The sequence below is a fragment of the Tetranychus urticae genome, chromosome 3 (assembly GCF_039701765.1).
Source record: "Tetranychus urticae isolate SD_2017Ah chromosome 3, NJAU_TeUrti_SD_1.0, whole genome shotgun sequence".
NCBI classification, from domain to species: Eukaryota; Metazoa; Arthropoda; class Arachnida; order Trombidiformes; family Tetranychidae; genus Tetranychus; species Tetranychus urticae.
This window is the reverse complement of record NC_142960.1, coordinates 19,051,202-19,070,855: the sequence shown is the minus strand read 5'-3', so window position 1 is coordinate 19,070,855 and position 19,654 is coordinate 19,051,202. Positions and strand designations below refer to the sequence as shown.

Sequence of the window (19,654 nt, the reverse complement as noted above, 5' to 3'; positions counted from 1 at the left end):
GAAAGAAGGAAACAAAGACATGACGCTAAGCATCCCGTCGCAAACTTTGAGATTGGATCCAAAGTACTCAAGGAAGTACCATTCAACCATCCATCCAAGACTAAAGTCACAGCTAAGTATACAGGTCCATACTATGTCATCAAAAAGATCACGGACGTAACATACATCATCTCGGAATCACTTTCAGGAACACCAATTCAAGCTCATTCATCCCAGCTCAAGCAGTTTGTTGATAGACAACAAACTCAAATTACAGTGGGCGAATGTGATGATGATTAACTTCAATAAAACAAACCAAGCACAAAAACTTAAAACATATGTTCCTCTCTCTCTTTCAACCTTCGCCACTAGGGCTTTTTCAATATAACTTAATGCATTACAAATGTATCTTTCCAATCAAAAGCAGGTAACCCTAGCGGTAAATGTAAACGTGAAATATTGTACTTTTAACTACGCTTATTTTACCCATGATATTTATATGTTTATTATGATTATTTTTTATACTGAATTTAACTAAACCATTTGTACCCTGACATCTCTATGTCCCATGGGAGACATATATACTCCGAACTTTTCTCTAACATTATCAATAAAGTTTGACTTAAACTTCCAACTTTGCCTCTTCACTCCCTTGTGCTGCCCTCTCTCCTTCTTACTCTTCACTTGAGACCGAAAGGTCTTAGAATAGTAAGATCCCTCCCCTTTCTCTCTTACTTTTCACTTTTGGTTCATCTCCATAGAAAAGTAAGTTCAATCTTCCTCTTTTGACTGTTAACAGTTGTGAACGGTCACAAGTTAATAAATAATAAAAAAAAATATGGCAAAGATAAAGATTAAAACCTCTTCAATGTACCAAAGGCTTACAGAGTAAGTTTACTAGCGTCACTCACTGGGTATTGGTGGTAGTCCATTGCAAACCGTTCATTGAACGAGAAGCTATTCTGATGAGGAAAGGCTTCCGATTCCATCCAAGCATGGATTCTCTTACCATGGTTTTAACCATTTCCTTTATCCACTTGTTTATTCACTTCAGCTTTATATCCTTAGGAGTGGCAAGCTTTTTTGTTTCAAGCTTCCGGAATAGCTAAGAAAACGTTTCAACTCAGAATGGCTCAGATTAAGTTAATTAATCTCGTCTTTTCACACATTATGTTGTCACCAAAGTCAACGGCCTGACTTGTTTTGTATCAGGTCTATGAGTGAAAAAAGCCACCAAAGTCAGATCAGTCTTTCATCTAATGGTCAGAACTTACAATCACATGGTAAATTTAAATAATGAATAATCCTGATTGTTGGCTATTTTAAACTGAATTTGATGTGTTTCAGGGTGAGACATTTGACTATTCAGAAAGCCCATTCAGAAAAAATGTAGGCAAGTTTTTAATGAGGAAACTTAACCATTATTTTGGCATTGTTTAGCTTTTATCAGTGATTGGGTTCAGTTTTCAATTGAATAAATGTCGGTGTAATAAACATCATTTTGGTGAATAAAAAAGCGTTTATAACAAAAATCTGAGGGAGCAACTTTTCTGGTCCAAGTAAGAGGAAGAAAGATGGAAGGAAAGAGAAATTGGGAGCAGCTTTAAATGGGAGAGAGAGAGAGTTGTGTAAGGTTTTTTTTCATTTTGAACTCCCAAAACTGTCCTTAAGAAGTTTCTTTTATTCTTTAAGATCATTCAATGATTAAGTATCATTCTCATCGCTATCAATTCCATCTTAGTCATGTTCAATCTTATTCCATGTGCAAGTCATTCACATCACTATTATCATCTTAATCATCACCAATAATCAAAATCAAATTGTCAAGCTTACGGTGAAAGAAAAAGTGAAAAGCGTTTAGCTTTGAAAACAAACCCAAAGTCATCAGTTCAACTTTATATTCTCTCTGTTCATGTTTACTTCTCTGGATTCAGTTATGGTTCATTGTTCGGTGTTTCAGTCAAAGTGTTCTCTTAATTTGTTCAATTGTTCAAAATCTTAATAAATAACTTCTAATTGATACCATTGTGGTCCATCAATCAGTGGAAAGTTTAAATTGTGTAAAGCCTTTTCATCTATTTATTTGGTTCTCCTAAAAATCTACTCTTTCGATGGTTTTTTACCTCCGTTGGATTAAATGAGAAACTCTAATCATCTCTGGTTTTGTTTTAATCAATTATGCTACAAAATTTTTATCAACCAACAATTTGTATCAATCACACTAAAATAAATTTCCTTCTGTTAACTATTCTGATTATTTGGCCCTTTACCTCAGGAACCATTCAAACAAAGGTAAATATAACCAAAATATCAGTCAACAGTTTAAAGTAAGTTTATGCCTTTGCAATGTTATTCAGTGATCATGATTTAGAGATTTCGGTAAATATGATTACCAGATTATTACATGGTTATATTGTTTTGAATACTAACAATTTGGTCATCCAAAATTTTAAGAAACCTGAAAATAAACCAGTAATCGTTAGTGAACTTTGTTATTTCATTTGCTTTTACTTTTACTTTTCTTTTCGCCTCAGATTGCAATTCTAATTTCTCAGACCGATTTATAGTCTTCCAATTTCAATTTGGCTCTTTTTTTATCTAATCTCAACTATCATGATCTTCTTTAATTAAACTCCTACGGAAAATTGAGAAGATGATCAAAATTGCTGCTTCATTTTCACTCAATTTTTCCTCTTATTTTGCATATGCCTTTTTCAGGTAAATCATTGACATCATCGTTACTCACCTTAAATTTAATGTATCTTTATATTAAACATCCCGATGTCATCTGTCTAATGTCAACAGTTGATTATTATTCAGTCAGCTATTATTATCCAAAATCTAACATTTAAAGACTTCTTTCATCACTTTGGATGACCATTCAATCGGTCAATCATCATCTGTTTCTAATGAATATAAATCAATTTATATATTGGAACAGATACATTTTCGTATAAAAAAACTTAATATTGTCCAGTAACTGGATTAAAAACAATTGTCAAAACCTTTCATTTGTGTTTATTGTTGGTTATTTTTAACACTGACAATTGTGAATCTCAACCTATTTTCAAACATTTGATTAAATGCAAACTTTCACTTGTCGATATCAAAAGATTATCAATTTTACTTTCAAAGCTTGATAAAACGTCAATTAGAATCGTTTTTACCATTTCTTTCCATCTTGTTTATTAGCGATTAATTTTAATTGTTAAACCAGCATATCAATAAAAAGAGATTTGAGGTTGAGCGCGCAATTTAAACTTAACTTAATCGAGAAACCTTGACATTAAACCGTTAACTCCTTACATTGTGTTTATCTCATTATACAATTTACTAATCAATCCACGCTTACCTCATCACCATCATAATCATATTCAAAGGTTTAAACATCATTTATAATATCAATTAATTGAAAAATTGTAATCAAGAAAGGTTTACTTACTTTTGAAAACCCACTTACTGGTTAACTTTACCAGTTTTCACGTTGCTATCAATTATTTTCAAACCTTTTCTCTACTGTAAAATAGAAAAAATTTTCACAGCATTAATTAAGGATTGATCTATTAAAGTTGCGAGTGAAGTCAATGGTTGAAATGAACTTGAATTAAATCTGAGTCTGAATAAAATCTGAATCAATTAAAATATGAAAAAAAAACTCACGATAAACAACAAACCTTTATATTAACTTTCACATCAATAAATTGAAAAGCATAAAGTACAAGGTGAACAATTTCAAATTCAATTAATTTACATAATTTAGGATAAGGATATTAAATGTTGTTCAGGTAGTTGTTAACAGTTAACTATGATTAGGTGTGAAACTGATAGAAAGTGAAAAAAGAAAATAATTAAATTACTAAAATAAAGCAAATCCACTTTTTGGTTAAAGTCTTTTGAATCCGTTGTTGAGCTTAACCCAAAGTTACTCTTTGGTTTAACCCGAAAATTTGAATTGTTTCCCTTTTTGCTTATTATTAAACTTATCTTGATCAGTAACTATTGGCAACCGCCACTTCTGTGGATAAATAAATTGTTAGACTTTCATTTGAACTGTGATAATATTTTCTTATCAGTAAAGCCGTTAAAAGTGTCTCAAAATATAACCTTTGAATCAGTTTTAACCAGCTTTTTGTTAACCAATAAAACCGTTTTGAAATTCACTTTTCAACTTAAATTTCATGTTATGTATTTGATTGTTTTTAGATTGTTATTTTGAATTAACTTGATGTGATTTGATCAGCGTGTTTATATTTAAAATGATGATTACTCCCAACAAATTAAAAGTTTTTCCATCAACACCAATCTTGATTAATATTTCAATTAATAATCAAGCAACTTTTCATTTTACCTTTTACGTTTTAACCTTAAATTGTTTTATTCCTTTCAGTCTTTTGTAAGCGTAACTGTGTTATTGTGGTCAGTTATTGATTTAATCAAATGGCTACTTACCGCTTACCTATTGTAACCAGTCATTACCATTTCTTGTTGGTAACCTTGATTAATTTGCGATGATTTAAACTGATATGGATTCTGAAAGAAAATGATCTTCTGATTGTTACCAAACGTTTATGTCTTTTGTTTGTGGGCATACACTAGAGTACCCGGTTAAAGCAATTTTTTTGTGTCCCATTTAAAGCAATTTTCACAGTCGCCATCTATGATTTTATGAAAATTTACATTGTTTTTATAATCCTTGCATTACAGTAAATTCACACTTATTTTGACCAAAAAATCAGAGCCATCTATTGGTATCAGAGCTTTAGCCCTAGCATAAACAGTGCTAGGATAACTTAAATAGTACTCTCGTCTTACTATTGGCAGTATAATAGACGGCGCTGTTTTTTTGGTCAAAATAAGTGTGAATTTACTGTACATAAATCTTAAGCGCTGCCACTTTCTGAAACCCATTATCACTAGATGGAGACTTAGAAAAAAAAATTGCTTTAACCGGGTACTCTAGTGTACTTTTATATAAAGTCGCCTTAATGGATGTCAACATTTGTTTGTGTGACTGTTATATCAAGTTCAGTGTCAATTGTGTTTTTTTGAATACTTGCATTTGTCTGTCTTTGTTTATTGAGCTTAATTATTTGAACATAGATGAAATGATTCAATGAGAATATACAATTCAAGTTAATCGTAATGACAGTATGGTGAGTACAATTGATAAAAGTCAACAATATCAATGACAACATCAACCTTTCCGACAACCAAGAAGGAAACAATGAAGCTCAAGTAATTTTCATTTTTCTTACCTTTTATTAATTGTATTTCTTCTATTTACCTAAACCATTTTATTCATGATCATCTGCGATTGTGTGAGATGTGTATTAGACGGTATTATCCCAACAATTGGAACAACATATTCGTAGATTAGAAAATTAAATCTGAAAAACATTTTTTCTTTTCATCTACCAAGGCAAAACGTTTGCTTCTCTCTCCACCCAAAAGTGCTATTAGGGTCATGTCAACAACCATTAAACACTTAATTATGTAATTTAATATACGATTATTATCAACTTTTGATTTTAATTGTATATTCTAATTTCTGATTCATCAACACCATGAGCTTTCATTGTATTAACCTGTATTAGTAATAATAAGGTTACTAATTAATATCCATTTTGTAGCGCCAATGGATTATAATTTCGCCTTCTTTTTGGATCCTTTGTTGTCTGTTTTGGGTTTTGTTGTCAATTTCAACTGGAAACTCATCTGGTTCACTCTAACAGTTTAATTGTGATCTACTTATCCAAGATTATGAAGTCATCTTAACCTCATTTTAATTGATGTGCCATTGGAACAGTTGAAAATTCAACTAGAAAATTCAAGCAAAATCTGGTATTTTTCTGGTAACATTATTTACCGGGAATCTTGTTTTTGGATTCATGATTCAACCAAATCTCTTGTTTAATGTTACATCGTAATTTGGTATTGCAATTACTGTTTGTCGGCGATGAAATACTGAACAATAATTTGGTTCTTTATCAACACCTTTATACCTGTTTGGATCGTTGAGCTGATGAAGATGACCAACAATGGAGGAAAGAAAGCGTTTCCACTTTGTTTATTTACTAATTCAACTTTATTGGTTTGTGTTTTTTGCATTTACAATTAAACATCGTGATTGAGATCACACAGTGAAAGTGTTAGAACAGGTTAGGGTGTTTATTGCAACCCTGTAAAAAGGTGAATGTAATGATGATTATGAGGATGTTGCCGGTCGTGAGAGGCGTCAAGATGTTAATACACTTAAATGTACTTGAGACTAGCAAGTAACTGTCATTAATCAAGACCAATTTTGACCAATTGATTGTTAGATAAAATATACTTCTCAATACTTTTTGGCTAAACCCATAATGATGAGGAAAAAAGTCATTGAGTACACTCGTGAGGTTTACTTTTTGATACATTATTCTGTATTGGATGTTGTCCTTACGCTATCTTTATTAACATCATCCTCATCTTCATCTTCATGATCTCCTTTCACTCATTTCCTCTAATTAACTCATTGTTATGATTATTAAGCAAAAAACACACACAACCACACATATCAATATGATGACCACAATCAACCTCCTCATTGCAATTTTAGACAATTACACATTTAGTGGTGAAAATTATTTTGGTAAGTTGGACTTTTGTACACATTCACATGAGTTGATCTGTTCCCGATTCCGGTCATATCATCTCATTAATTTCCAACTTTCATTTTAAAACAATCAACAAAATTAACTAATTTTTTCATTCTTTGCAGGTTAAAGGCAAAGCTACAACAATCCTGGAAGATTTGATGAAAGGACGATCACAATCATCTTGATATATCTCGATTGTTATACAGTTTTGTTTAACCTGATGATACAGTTAGCATTTTACTCGTGATGAAGACTGCCTGAAATTTCAATTCATCTAACATATTCAACATTTACACGTCAATAGTGAAAAAAATTGGACAAAAAAAAGTGAAACCAACTCACCTCTTTTTTAATCATCATAATCATCATTGGCAACAATAACAACATCGTTATTATCATGATTATTTGTTTGCTTTGACTTTTGCTTTCTTCCCTTTCATCTGACTTCATTTAGAAATTTGATTATTCATGATTTTAATTTTATTTTTGAAATCAAATTCACCTTGCATGTTATTTTTTGTAAAGCTTTACAAAAAAAAACCTCTCAATCAGTTGATTGTTGTATTAAACACAAGTATCTATCTCAGGGAGGAGGTTAATGATGAAAAGGAAGGGAAAGCAAATCAAATTAATTAATGAAATACATTTCTCATTCTTCCAGTAATTCAGATTGAAATGAAATCTAAATTGTAAAGCAAATAACATTTGCATGCTGATCGATTTCCGCAACTAAATTGTGATGTTGGGTTAAATGTTGACTAATCGAAAGCGCCGTTTACTTGATGAAAATGAAACAAAAGCAAATTGTCGTTAACTTGCTATCAATTGTTAACAATTTCAATCTCAATCTTTTAATTTATTTAGCAAACTTTTAGCAGTAATTGTATGAACAATTTGAAAACAATCAAAGTCTAAAAACGATTAACTCTATCAAATGATGAAAATTAAAATTCTTTGATTCCTCATCATATGTTTATATCTTCAAGGTTATGCCTTTAATTGTTTCATTGCTTTTCGGATTACATTTTACAATTAACCTTGATTTGATTCTTTTGTCACCTTAATTTTTTGTAATGTTTGTCAACAGTTAACTGTGATTTATCCTGAAAAATCAAATGCTTCTCATTTTCAAGGATCAGATGAGATTCACTGGGTGAGATTTTGGCCTTTTGTTGAAGCAAACATTTGATCAAAAACCTTGAAACAATTTATTAATGTATTACCAAACAATGAATTGATTTAAGAAGCTAAAAATTGTAACAATTAAGCTAAAATGTTTAACAACAAATTAAGCTCTCAACATGAAAAAAAAGGTTACCAATAAAGGTGTTGCTGGTGTAAATAAGGAAGATTCACAATGAACATTTTCAATTCTTTTCTCACCCTTAATCCATCAGTCGAATCACACAATTACAATCAACGGTTAATTGTTAAACCTTTAATTGTAATATAAATAGTGAAATATTTTTCGCATATATCTTACAATCAAAGCAAAAAATCAAATTGAAAATCCCAAAGTATTCAAGTTAACTTCAACCTAAAATAGTGAACCAACCATCAAATCCAATGCAAGATGTTAATTTAATTTTTAAACGATTAGATGACAATTCTTGTAAAATCAATTCTAAATAACTTCAGATGCTTCCGTTTTCTGATTTAATTGTTACATCAAACTGTTGTGGGTTCATTTGATTACAATTCATCTTTCAATTTCTAATCACATTTGCACCAAAAATGACTGTAATCACTGGTTACTTTCATCTTTACTTTTGACTAAAGTCTTCATTACTTGAATGGCGATTTCATCTAATTTGAATTTTCTGATCACTGAATTTTAATCCAACTGGTTATTAGCTAATCAAGGCTCCTATCGATTTAATAATGATGTTATTTTGACAGATCTTGATTTACAATCAACGCCTAATCTAACCACTTATTTCCAGAAAACAATCCAATAACTAAATCTAATCTTATTATTATAATTTTTGTTTTTAAGCTAACACATTAACCATCATTGATGAATATTGATCAACAATTAGGGAAATATTTCACCAATTGATTACATATAAATATTATGCAAAAATATGGTAAACTGTTGACTGACAATGAATTTAACTTTCCATTTCATTATAACTTGATTTTAATTGTTGCTCCTTTTCATCTTATTATTACAGCTGAAAGATGGAATCAACTGGGTTCATCAAGCAATGTCAGAATCGGAAAGGCTGCTGTTTCTTGATGGTAACAATCAAGGTATGGTTAAATCAAACTCCTTAATCCTCCTTTCATCGATAAGATCATCATTCAGGCCAAATATGCCAAATGAAAACCCAACCCTACGCATAGGAAATTATATTAAAGATCAATCAATATTTTCTGTTGATTGGTTAATGATAATGATAATGATGATTGTAAACAGTTTCCGATGAAACTTCCGACTTAAATTGTTGACACTCCAAACATTCACTCACCTTTTTCTTGTTTACTAATCAACCAACCTTTTCTTTTTCTTTTCTCCTCATTTCTCCTCACAATTTAGATAATGATTACCAAATTATTGCCTCTTCAAGTATTTCTGGACTTGATCCATTCAAATCAAATCGTAAATTGGTTCGACGTGATACAACTTCATCTTTGGACAATCAATTTAAATCATCTCCTAAGTCAACCTCTGAAACATCTGATCACTTTGGAAAGCCTTCCAAGTTACCAGATCAACTTGAGATACAATTTACTGTTTTCAATGAAACATTTAACCTCTCATTGAAACGAAATACTCACTTAATTTCACCTCATTTTACAATTAAGGAGCAATTTGTTGATATCAATAGTAATAATTTTAATTATAATAGTAGTAATAATAATAAATTCAATGATCTCACCATCCAAGAGGCCGATTGCTTCTATCAAGGAGTTTGTCTCAACCATTCAAACAGTAGTGTTGCCTTATCATTGTGTGATGGATTGGTAAGTAAATAAATAATTAACTCTCCTTTTTAATCAAACAATTTATAATAAGGAAAATACGTTTTGTGTTCACGTAATTGTTTATTGTATACCTTTTTAGTAGCAATAATAATGAAATGATTATTGATTACAATGAATTGAAACGTGGTTAAACATCAGCAATTGATTTTATAAGCAAATTAATTTCTTTTGTTCTTATCCATCAGTTTCAAGTTAATTTCAATTTTCCTTAACAAATTGTTTTCATTTTCAAAATCATTATCAACTAATTTCTTGATTTACCTTTTACTTTACAGAGAGGATTAATTGAGACAAATTCTGGTATTTATGTGATAAACCCAGTTCCACCGGGATTAGCTTCTCATCCGAGATTTAATTTATTTGATACTCAAGCTCACATAGTCGTTAAGAAAGGAGCTTTGGATGATTATCATTGTCCTCACTCAGGTAGCTACAGTTTATTAATAAAAAAGGTTGATAATTATAATGGATGTTAAATTGAGCCAATTGTCAACTGTCAACAAACCAGCAAACAAAAAGTTAAACAAACAACTCTCCATTTACCAAGAGCAACCTAATTGACCAGGCAATTAAATTTTGACATGCACTTGAACTTAAAACTTATCGTCAGATAGCATTTCAAAGGTTGTTAAACATGAGTTAATAGTGATTCATGATAAATTAATTACACGCAGTCATTAAAGTGTACAGTAACAATAGTAACATTATTAATATGCAAAAGTAAGGAAACTGAACAAATGGACAAATTGCAATTTCGATTCAACAATTATATGTTGACCAACCGTTGACCAAATACAATTGACTCAATAATTGTCAATCATTATAAAAATGACATCAAATAATGAAGTAAAATGTGGTTTACAGAATCAACAGTTAAAATCTCAAACTAATCATTTCCAATTTTCTTTATTTACAGGTAAAAGAGTCCCAATTACACTGAATTCATTTACAAATTACAACCCACCTTTATCACCTCCATCAACATCACCTACACCATCAATAACCACCTCATTTCAACAGTGGCCACTTTCATCCTCCTATTTATCATCCAACCATACCAATCGTAGTCGACGGTCAGCAAAGGACAAGATTACTGGGATAACAGTTGAAACTGCCGTTTTCATTGATGAAACATTATATCAGTTGATGCAAAAAACTTTTCCTGGTGACACTGAACACCAAGTAGTTACTTATGTGTTAACCATAATGAACGCTGTTCAATTGCTATTTAGACAACCTTCACTCGGAATGTCAGTTAATATCTCAATTGTGTTACTTGACATTCTTAAAACTCAACCAAAGGTAAATGATGATCATCATTTACAAGTCTCTCAATTATAATACCAGCTACTATTATTATACATTCACTAATACAATAATGATAAAAGAGAGCTGCTTTTTTCAGCTTCATTCTTGGCCATTAACCTTACTCATTTCCTTTCTACTGTTATCCTTTTCATCTTCTTATCATCAATGGTCTTTTCAATTATCATCTTCCTTTTCATTATCACTTAAATAATGGAGAACATGAAAGAAATATCTCAACTGAATCAAGCTTCCCCTGTTTGTGTCATGTTTGTATATTGTTGTTAATTTTGTTAAACTAGCCATCTAACACCAATGGTTTATTGACCTTCTAGTAACTTTTTGGTGTATTGCTTTATTAATATCAACAATTACAGGGGTAACAATTCATTTATGCATTCAGCTTTAAATGAATTTAATGGCTCTGAATTCAGTTGAAAGATCTTTATGTTCCTGCTTTTTTTCAGCTCAATATCAACCTGACCATTGATATCGACTTAGATGCTGCCTTTCCTTATTTAATTTGATGATAAATTTTACAAAACTAAATTTAAGGCTTAAATCATTCAATTGATGACATATTTTCATTGAACAATCTATCATTATTTGTCTATGATTTATTGACAGACGATTGATAGTGAAATGAAAAGGTTTTACATTTCACCTCAAATGCTCACCTCAATTTAAATAGTATTTCCTTGATATCTGAATGCTACTAAACCAGATAATAAAGTATAAAAAGGTTAATCGTTATAAAATTAGAATTAAGTTAAAGTGTTAACAATAAAATTCCTATTCAGAATGACAAAGTAATGATATCGAATGTATTTAATATACATTATACTTGAATCGTTTTTGAACGCAATTCCAGTTTAATCTTTGAATTTTTTTCGTTTACCTGTTAGCTTTTATTGAAATGAAATAACCATTGATGAATGAATTGTTATTAACTTGCTATTTTACTAATTTGTATTTTTCATTCTTCTTCCAGGATTTGATCTCTTCAGATAATATTGACACTTATTTGACCAATTTTTGTGTCTGGCAACACAATAAAAGAACAATTAATAATCAAAATGGTGAATCAAAGGCTCGATGGGACCATGCTTTATTATTATCAGGGTAACCACTTGAATAAGCATTCATTGATTGACTCAACCATGGAAATCGTGTGAAAATTGTTTACTTGTATGGAGAGAGTGCAATCAATGAATGGTATTTTTAATTATTGTTTGCTAATGTTAATTTGTATTACCGATTTCACTTTCAATAGGATCAACATGTATGTAATAGATAACCAGGGACGGAAAAAGCGTCATGTTGTTGGACTTGCCCCGGTAAGCGGAATGTGTAACTCGCTTAATAGCTGCACCATTAGTGAAGGGACAAGCTTCCAAACTGTCCTGGTTGCCGGTCATGAAATGGGACACAGGTAAAGTATCACCAGAATCATCATCTTATTAACCTGCCCAGAGAAATTAGTTTCACTAAACAATTAAAATTAATTGGAACGAAAGTAAAGCTCAATGCTTAAACTTTCTATCAATTAGCTTTTACTTAAAATAATTACAATCCTTTACACTTTTCATTTTTGTTTCTCACTTTAATTTGCCCTTTCTTAACCAAAACCCTGACAAAAGGAGGAATACATTCAATTAGAATTAAATAATGTAAACTAATGTTGATTCTTCTGATTCTTTTAATTCTCTAAATGGTCAACTTATAGCTTAGGAATGGAACATGATGGCAACCAAGATGGAAATTCATGTGATCATGACAATTTCATAATGTCACCGACCCTTGGAGCTGGTAAAACATCTTGGTCTTCATGTAGTCGAGATTATCTTGAAAAATTTGTATCACAGCCTCAAGCTTCATGTGTGTTAACACCAACCTCAAGTGTCAATATATTGAGCTCATTTAATCCCGAGTCAAGTAAATTACCAGGACAGTTATTTGATGCCAATCAACAATGTGTTTTACGATTTGGTTCGGACAGTAGACGATCTCATGTTCAACCAGAATCTGATGTTTGTCGTTTACTTCGCTGTGATACTGGAACAGCTCGGAATATTGCTGCTTTTCATGCTCATCCAGCTCTGGAAGGAACCCGTTGTGGTGAAGATAAGGTTTGTTGACAATCAAAGCGCTTCATCTTTTTCATTGTTTAACTGGTCTAATTGCAAAACTGCTTTCCATTTTTAGTGGTGTCGTGAAGGGAAATGTGTAGTTAAATCAAATTTAATTGAAACGGCTGAAAGTAAAATAATAATTAGCTCAAATGTGGTTACAATTCCTGGTCCAGAAACACTTCAAGATGAACCTAAAAAACAACTTTGGAGTGATTGGTCAACTTTTACACAATGCACATCAGATTGTGTAGTTAAAGGTCATTTAAAGCCAATAGGTGTTATGGTTTCAGTGAGAACTTGTAATACACCTTCGCTATCAGCATCAAAATCACTAAATTCATCCGAAACAATGACATCAACAATAGCCACAACAACGGCAAGCACGATGACAACTTCATCTTTGCAAAAGTCTAATGACACAACAATGTGTTTAGGGGTTGACAGGAGACTCAAAATCTGTGATGCATCACTTGTAAGACGAAATTTACTAATTTAAACTAAATTGAAAACGCCAAATAATTAATTGATATTTCTTTAATCCTTAGCAATGTCGATCGATGCCCCACAAAATAATTGAAATTGAAAATTACGTTCAAGAAATTTGTAAAGCGGCCTCTTTACGAGATCCTATGGTTAAACCATTAGGAACTCAATATCCTGGTTATGGTTGTAAGTTACATGTCTTACAGCTTCATCAAAATTTCAAAAGGAAATCAATTGTTTGATTATTTGACCACAATTTAGGTTATGAAAACAATCTGGCTTCAATATTTCCTTAATGATAATTTAATCACTTGTTACATATATCGGTGCATAATTGAGCTTGGATAAGTTGACCAACAAAACATTAAAAAAACGCACTATTTAGTATAAATTAAAATTTAGTTTGCACTCAATGTAAACTTGAAATGACCAAGAATTGAATTTACTGAAAGGGTCAGTGTAGTTTGGCTATGAAGTGCGATTAATTTAAATCTAAATTGTTACAGATTAAGTTACAACTCCACTTTGTTTATTTACAGATTTTCACAAGTAATAATTGATGTTAATCACAATATTGACATTTGACAAGAGCTCATATCGTGTTAGTTTGATTGTACTTGAAGGCAAAATGTAAAACAATTGTCGCATATTGTTGAATATCATTAATAATGAAGCAATAATAGTTTTGTTTAATGTAACAATTAGGTTAAACGGATTCTATCTACCGAATCGTGTTTAAATGGTAATTAAAAAAAGTATATGAGTTAGCCTGGTCACTTTTCAATGATTTTTACGCATCAAATACAAACAGTTGATTCAATGAATTTTGTAACTGGCATTTCAACAGAAACAGCTTAAAGCTTCACTAAAAAAGCTAACGATTAACTAATTAATGACAGTTTGACTTGCTGGTATCGCCATCATCAGAAACAATAACTCTTGATCAATTGTTTTCATCTTTAACCTAATATTTTTTTCTCTTCTTATTGTAAACAATTTAATACCTTTTGGTGAATTCTTATACAGGGCTATTCAGCTACTTAGTAAGATGTTGAACGCCAATAACTTTGCAACCAGACATATCTTTGACCTGGGAATCGAATATAGTGAGTTTGGGGGACATTCATTTTTTATGTTTCAAGGACAAGGTCATTCAAGGTCATTTTTCGGAAATCGCTGCTGCTCATGTTAGAGGTCATTCTGAGAACAGGACATCATTTTTGAAGACGAAAAATCTTCCTGGTCAAGTTTCGACGCTCTGTGATGAACGCTGCTTGAGTTATTGACATTTAAGTTACAAAACTTCGTTAATTTAAATTTTTCATTTTTATGAAAATCTGCATTTTTTATGCTCATTGGGGCGCAATCAACCCCTAAATTCATTTTTCACTACATTTTCGTGATCCAGATGACTGAGCAAAGCTCCAGCAGCGCTTTACACGAATAAGGTTAAGCAAGTTTATTTAACAAGGTCTTATTCAATTTTTACAGTATAAGATGGATTATTTCTGTCAATTAGTTCCAATTTAGTCTCAATGAGCATAAAAAATGCAGATTTTCATAAAAATAAAAAATTTAAATTAACGAAGTTTTGTAACTTAAATGTTAATAACTCAAGCAGCGTTCATCACAGAGCGTCGAAACTTGACCAGGAAGATTTTTCGTCTTCAAAAATGATGTCCTGTTCTCAGAATGACCTCTAACATGAGCAGCAGCGATTTCCGAAAAATGACCTTGAATGACCTTGTCCTTGAAACATAAAAAATAAATGTCCCCCTAACTCACTATATTCGATTCCCAGGTCAAAGATATGTCTGGTTGCAAAGTTATTGGCGTTCAACATCTTACTAAGTAGCTGAATAGCCCTGTAGGTGTTTCTCATGTATGATCTTGATTCCCTTGCAGCTCAAATTGTTATTTTTTACATTCAGTTAACCCTTAAGGCTAATTGTAGCTATTATGTCAAGGTTAATCTGTTCACGATTAAAATCACTTACACTTTATTGATACATTCGGTGAAAAACATTGTTTACCATTTAGGATTGGAGTTTAAAGCATTGATCAGGATTATAATGTTATTACATGTAAATTGAGTTATTAAATGGTTTAAAAGAATAGAGCTTAGAGAGAGAAAATCAAATCGAAGTGTAGATTCATCAAATTGAGATGCAATTGTAATTTAGAGTGTAATTAGGTGAACAGTAAAAAAGTGAAGTTGATTTTTTCATGTCTAATATCTTGATTGGCTTTGAATTTTTGATAAGCTTACTTTGTATTGTAGCCAAATTGTAGGCAACTTATTATAATGTTTTTATTGCAATTTATTCCTAATAAGATACACACTCTTGTTACGTATGGTGTCATAAAAGAGGAGGAGGATTAATAACTCATGGATGGAAAGTGCCTGATGGTACTCCTTGCGGAGTCACTGAATCTTCATTAACTAATCAATTCTGTTTCAATGGTGAATGTAAATCGTTTGATTGTGCGGGTAAAAGTTTAGAGTCACCAGAAGATGAGGCATGTCCTAAGATATCAGGTAAAGCTGACTTCACCACTTCAAGTTAACCTTTTGTTTGAAACAATTCCAAGTAAAAATCTAATCATGAATTAATCTTTCTCTTCTTTTAAACAGTCGATAATACAAACAAAGTTGAAACAATTGATCTCTGGAATACATATTCGGGTCCTTGGATTCCAACAAGTAGCTGCCGTTATCCATGTCTATCAGGCAGTCGAGGGTTAAGATTGGTTACTAAAGAATGTAGTCCTTTGTAAGGCTTTAAACACGATAATTGTAATGAAATAGAAATTAATTGTTCTCTTTCTATCTATTTTTAGTGGATTTTGCCATAAAAAGAAGGATTCATTCCAACTGTGCTCCAGCTCTGATATAGCTTGTCCAAAGAGAAGTATTAAATCGGTTGATAAATATGCTGATGATTTGTGTTCAAAGTACAAGATTAAATATCCAACTCTATTGAGCGGAAGAGGTCGACAACTGCCTCCTCGACCAGGTTGGTTAAATCAATTAATATCCAAAAATATACTTTCTATAAATATCAGTCGTGTACATTATTATAAATACTTATATTTGCTTGAATCTGTTAATCTAATATTTGCCTTTTCATCGATCAATTTTGATTCAGACAACCCTCATTCAAGTTGTGTTATTGCCTGCCAAGACCGGGTTTGGAAAGATATGCACTACCAAATGGATGCCTTTGATGATGGCAAGTTTCCTTTGGGCACTAAATGTTCATTGGGTGTCAATGCCGGTAAAAAGGCTTATTGTGTCAACGGTCAATGTGTTCTGTTCGACGAAAATGATTTGCCCTTAGTTGAAGGTAATATCTACCTACATAGGAAACTCAACAATTTTATTAATCACTGTTTCTATAATATCTTGAATTATTATTACAGGAGAGTCTAAATTGGAGAATATTAAATTACTGTTTGGGCGAAAACATCAATTTTTAAACCGTCACCGGCGATCAGTTGTTTCAACCAACATCTCACTAAAGAATGAAACCGACACGGAAAAAAGGAAACCCGAAAAACAAGCAGTTGATGGTTTCAATGGTGGAATCAATAGTGAGATAAATAGTGGTCAATGGTTTACTCAGCACGAACGGAAGAAGAGTGAAAATCTCAAAAACCTTCAACAGTCAAGAAAGGTTGAAATTACTCCCTTGACCATGAATAATACTAATGCAATCTTTTCTTGGGGCATTTCTTTGTCTGCTTGTTCTAATCCGTGTGGCGGTGGCTATCGAACATTTGATATCTATTGTCACAATGGAGATCAAATTGTTCCAGATTCCTTTTGTAATTCGATGGAACAACCTAAGATTAATAGAACCGAATCTTGTAATAATCATCTTTGTGTTGGAATGTAAGTTGCCAAGAAACTAGTTTAGATTTGGGTTTAATTCTCAGAATCTCTTCAATTGAGATTTTTAATTTTATTTTTCATTCTTATTTTATTTTTGTATGACAATAAAGATGGCGAGCTGAAAATTGGAGCCAATGTTCATCATCCTGTGGCAATGGTTACCAAACTCGTGCAGTTGTTTGTATTCAAAAAGTGGTCGATGGAATCGATACAATTTACTCTCTCATTTCTCATGATCATTGTTCACCGAAAACTAGACCAAAATCATTGAGAATCTGTAATTTACCTCCCTGTTAATAAAAGTTGAATGGGAAAGGTATTAATAAATCAATGATTAAAGTACTACATGTTAAATAATACAATTGTTTTTGCTTCATTCAGTGTTAATCTCATTCACTTTCATATTTTTTTTTCTCGGGAATCAAAAAGAGCAAACTATTTGAGATTGATTTTCAATGCAAAATGTTGGCTCACATTGCTCACAGTCATCTTCAGATGATATTATTTTATAATATTAATTTTATACATATTATGGACATTAATTTAAGTCAATTTTGTATTTAAAACTGATGAAGATTTAAGGACTGTCCCTGTTATTAATATTAAGGTTGTGTCAGTTTATCAGATGATGTAATTTATTTTCATAATTAAACGATTTGTTTTTAATTAGGATAGGGCTGCATAGGGTAATGAGTACCGATCATCGCAGCTGTCGGTTGCTGTATACCTTGACCTAGAGGATTTTGATGATGCGTCGCAGCGGCAATGTGATGCGGTTGTCCAGCGGCTCCAGAAGCTCCAGCTCCAGGCATACCTGCGGCTCCTTGCCAAGCCATTTGCATTCCAACAGCTGCAGCAGCCGCAGCAGCAGCGTTAAAGCCTGCCGCTGATGTACCGGTTGGAGCATTATAGTATTGACCACATGGGTAAGTTTGAATTGGTTGTAAATTGGAGGCAGCAGCAGCGGCACCCGCCGGATTGAAAGATCCTTGCATTTGAGGATAACCTTGAGCATACCAGTAGCCCATTTGATGAAAAGGATAAGTATATTGTGCGGCAACTGCACTGGTAGCTGGAACCTGGTTTGATGGGTCACCTGTTTCTTTGCCCCAAGAACATTTAACTGCTTGACCATTTATTTCGGTATTATGTGTTGCCACGATTGCAGAGGCGGCTGCCTCCTTGGTTGCGAATTTAATGAAAGCATAACCTTTCTCCTTAAAAGTTCGAATCTCTTGAATCATCCCAAAATGTGAGAAAGTCTTTTGTATTAGCTCATCACTGAGACCTTGTAAAATTCCACCACAATAGACGGTACAGTTTGATGGACTTGATTGTTGATAAACTTCATCGAATGAGAGCTGCTTACTGCTGGAAGTAGTTGTGATATCTGTGCTTCCTCTAGTAGGAGGTTTCCTTGTGGCCCAATTGGTTCTAATGGCTCTTGATCCTAACCATTGTCCGTTCATTGTTGAAATGGCTGTTTCGGCATCAGTTTTTTTAACAAATGAAACAAACCCATATCCTTTGCTTTTAAGGGATTGAGGGTCTCGGACGACACGACAGTCAGAGATTTCACCAAAAGGAGCAAAAGCCTCCCTCAATTGTTGTGTCTCTATTTCTGGACTCAAGTCACCCACAAAAATATGATAATGTTTACTGGTATCTTGTTTAGGTCCCGAGGCTCCTGGAGATGTTGCCCAGTTTACTTTCAATTCTTTTCCAAGACACAATCTTTTGTTCATAGTTAACAGGGCATTCGATGCAGCAGAATGTTCCGCAAATTCAACAAAACAATATGGATCATTGCCGGGTTCATGGATAATTTTGACATTGGTCACTTTTCCCAGGGAACCAAATAAAGCTGCTATCAGTTCATCACTAACCTGAGGATCCAGGTTACCAACATAAAGAGTACGAGGCAAATCACTGACATGATTGTTACTCAGTGACATTAATGATGCCGACATTTCATTTAAGTTTGTGTGGTTGTTTGTTGAGCCCTCCATTTTGTGGAACTTAACCCACGTAGAGTGGGGTAGACACTTTTCAATCTAGAAATTGATTACTTTGGGGAAGTTACGAGCACAATAATCATATACCATGTGAAAGACTGGGTGTAGTGAGAATAAAAATTAAATAAATAATGACTGAGTTTATAATTTATGTTGATTAACCAATTGTTAATTTCTTTTAACCTTAATCAATCTAAACCACAACTGAAAAGAGTAATACAG

The 19,654-nt window shown here is 32.3% G+C and overlaps 2 protein-coding genes and 3 long non-coding RNA genes across 7 annotated transcripts; 3 read left to right on the top strand and 2 right to left on the bottom strand.

Moving 5' to 3' along the window:
- Positions 1 to 890: 890 nt before the first annotated feature.
- LOC149093550 (uncharacterized) lies at positions 891 to 3,919 on the bottom strand. 2 transcript variants are annotated; one of them, XR_016200133.1, is made up of 3 exons: positions 3,654 to 3,919; positions 3,422 to 3,495; positions 891 to 1,248 (listed from the first exon to the last, which is right to left on the bottom strand). It is a non-coding gene; the product is annotated as an uncharacterized LOC149093550 (long non-coding RNA). The 2 variants fall into 2 exon arrangements; XR_016200134.1 differs by having other exon boundaries at positions 1,083 to 1,193; positions 3,654 to 3,795.
- LOC107362993 (A disintegrin and metalloproteinase with thrombospondin motifs 18-like) lies at positions 1,638 to 17,829 on the top strand. Of its 2 annotated transcripts, none has more exons than XM_015930150.3 (16): positions 1,638 to 2,271; positions 8,789 to 8,867; positions 9,154 to 9,581; positions 9,878 to 10,028; positions 10,519 to 10,904; positions 11,899 to 12,029; positions 12,181 to 12,339; positions 12,634 to 13,036; positions 13,113 to 13,511; positions 13,585 to 13,708; positions 15,858 to 16,061; positions 16,158 to 16,296; positions 16,364 to 16,539; positions 16,672 to 16,869; positions 16,946 to 17,417; positions 17,528 to 17,829. In XM_015930150.3, exons 1-16 carry the CDS (start codon positions 2,158 to 2,160, stop codon positions 17,712 to 17,714), a joined length of 3,750 nt encoding a protein of 1,249 aa, XP_015785636.2. In that variant the 5' UTR covers positions 1,638 to 2,157; the 3' UTR covers positions 17,715 to 17,829. The 2 variants fall into 2 exon arrangements, with proteins under 2 accessions (XP_015785636.2, XP_025016744.2); XM_025160976.2 differs by lacking the exon at positions 1,638 to 2,271 and adding an exon at positions 5,101 to 5,214.
- On the top strand, positions 5,959 to 6,875 carry LOC149093549 (uncharacterized). Its single transcript, XR_016200132.1, has 3 exons — positions 5,959 to 6,070; positions 6,508 to 6,607; positions 6,737 to 6,875. It is a non-coding gene; the product is annotated as an uncharacterized LOC149093549 (long non-coding RNA).
- On the top strand, positions 6,904 to 7,428 carry LOC149093548 (uncharacterized). Its single transcript, XR_016200135.1, has 2 exons — positions 6,904 to 7,002; positions 7,276 to 7,428. It is a non-coding gene; the product is annotated as an uncharacterized LOC149093548 (long non-coding RNA).
- LOC107362996 (nucleolysin TIAR) lies at positions 17,444 to 19,629 on the bottom strand. The gene is made up of 2 exons (XM_015930154.3): positions 18,145 to 19,629; positions 17,444 to 17,707 (listed from the first exon to the last, which is right to left on the bottom strand). Exons 1-2 carry the CDS (start codon positions 19,424 to 19,426, stop codon positions 17,700 to 17,702), a joined length of 1,290 nt encoding a protein of 429 aa, XP_015785640.1. The 5' UTR covers positions 19,427 to 19,629; the 3' UTR covers positions 17,444 to 17,699.
- Between the last annotated feature and the right edge of the window lie 25 nt (positions 19,630 to 19,654).

Bases quoted from the DNA above. Each gene is read 5' to 3' on its own strand.
- LOC107362993 (XM_015930150.3), top strand. From the start codon at position 2,158: ATGCTACAAAATTTTTATCAACCAACAATTTGTATCAATCACACTAAA. The intron at 13,709-15,857 runs GTAAGTTACATG...ATTCCTAATAAG, and splicing joins TCAATATCCTGGTTATGGTT to ATACACACTCTTGTTACGTA. The intron at 17,418-17,527 runs GTAAGTTGCCAA...ATGACAATAAAG, and splicing joins AATCATCTTTGTGTTGGAAT to ATGGCGAGCTGAAAATTGGA.
- LOC107362996 (XM_015930154.3), bottom strand. From the start codon at position 19,426: ATGGAGGGCTCAACAAACAACCACACAAACTTAAATGAAATGTCGGCA.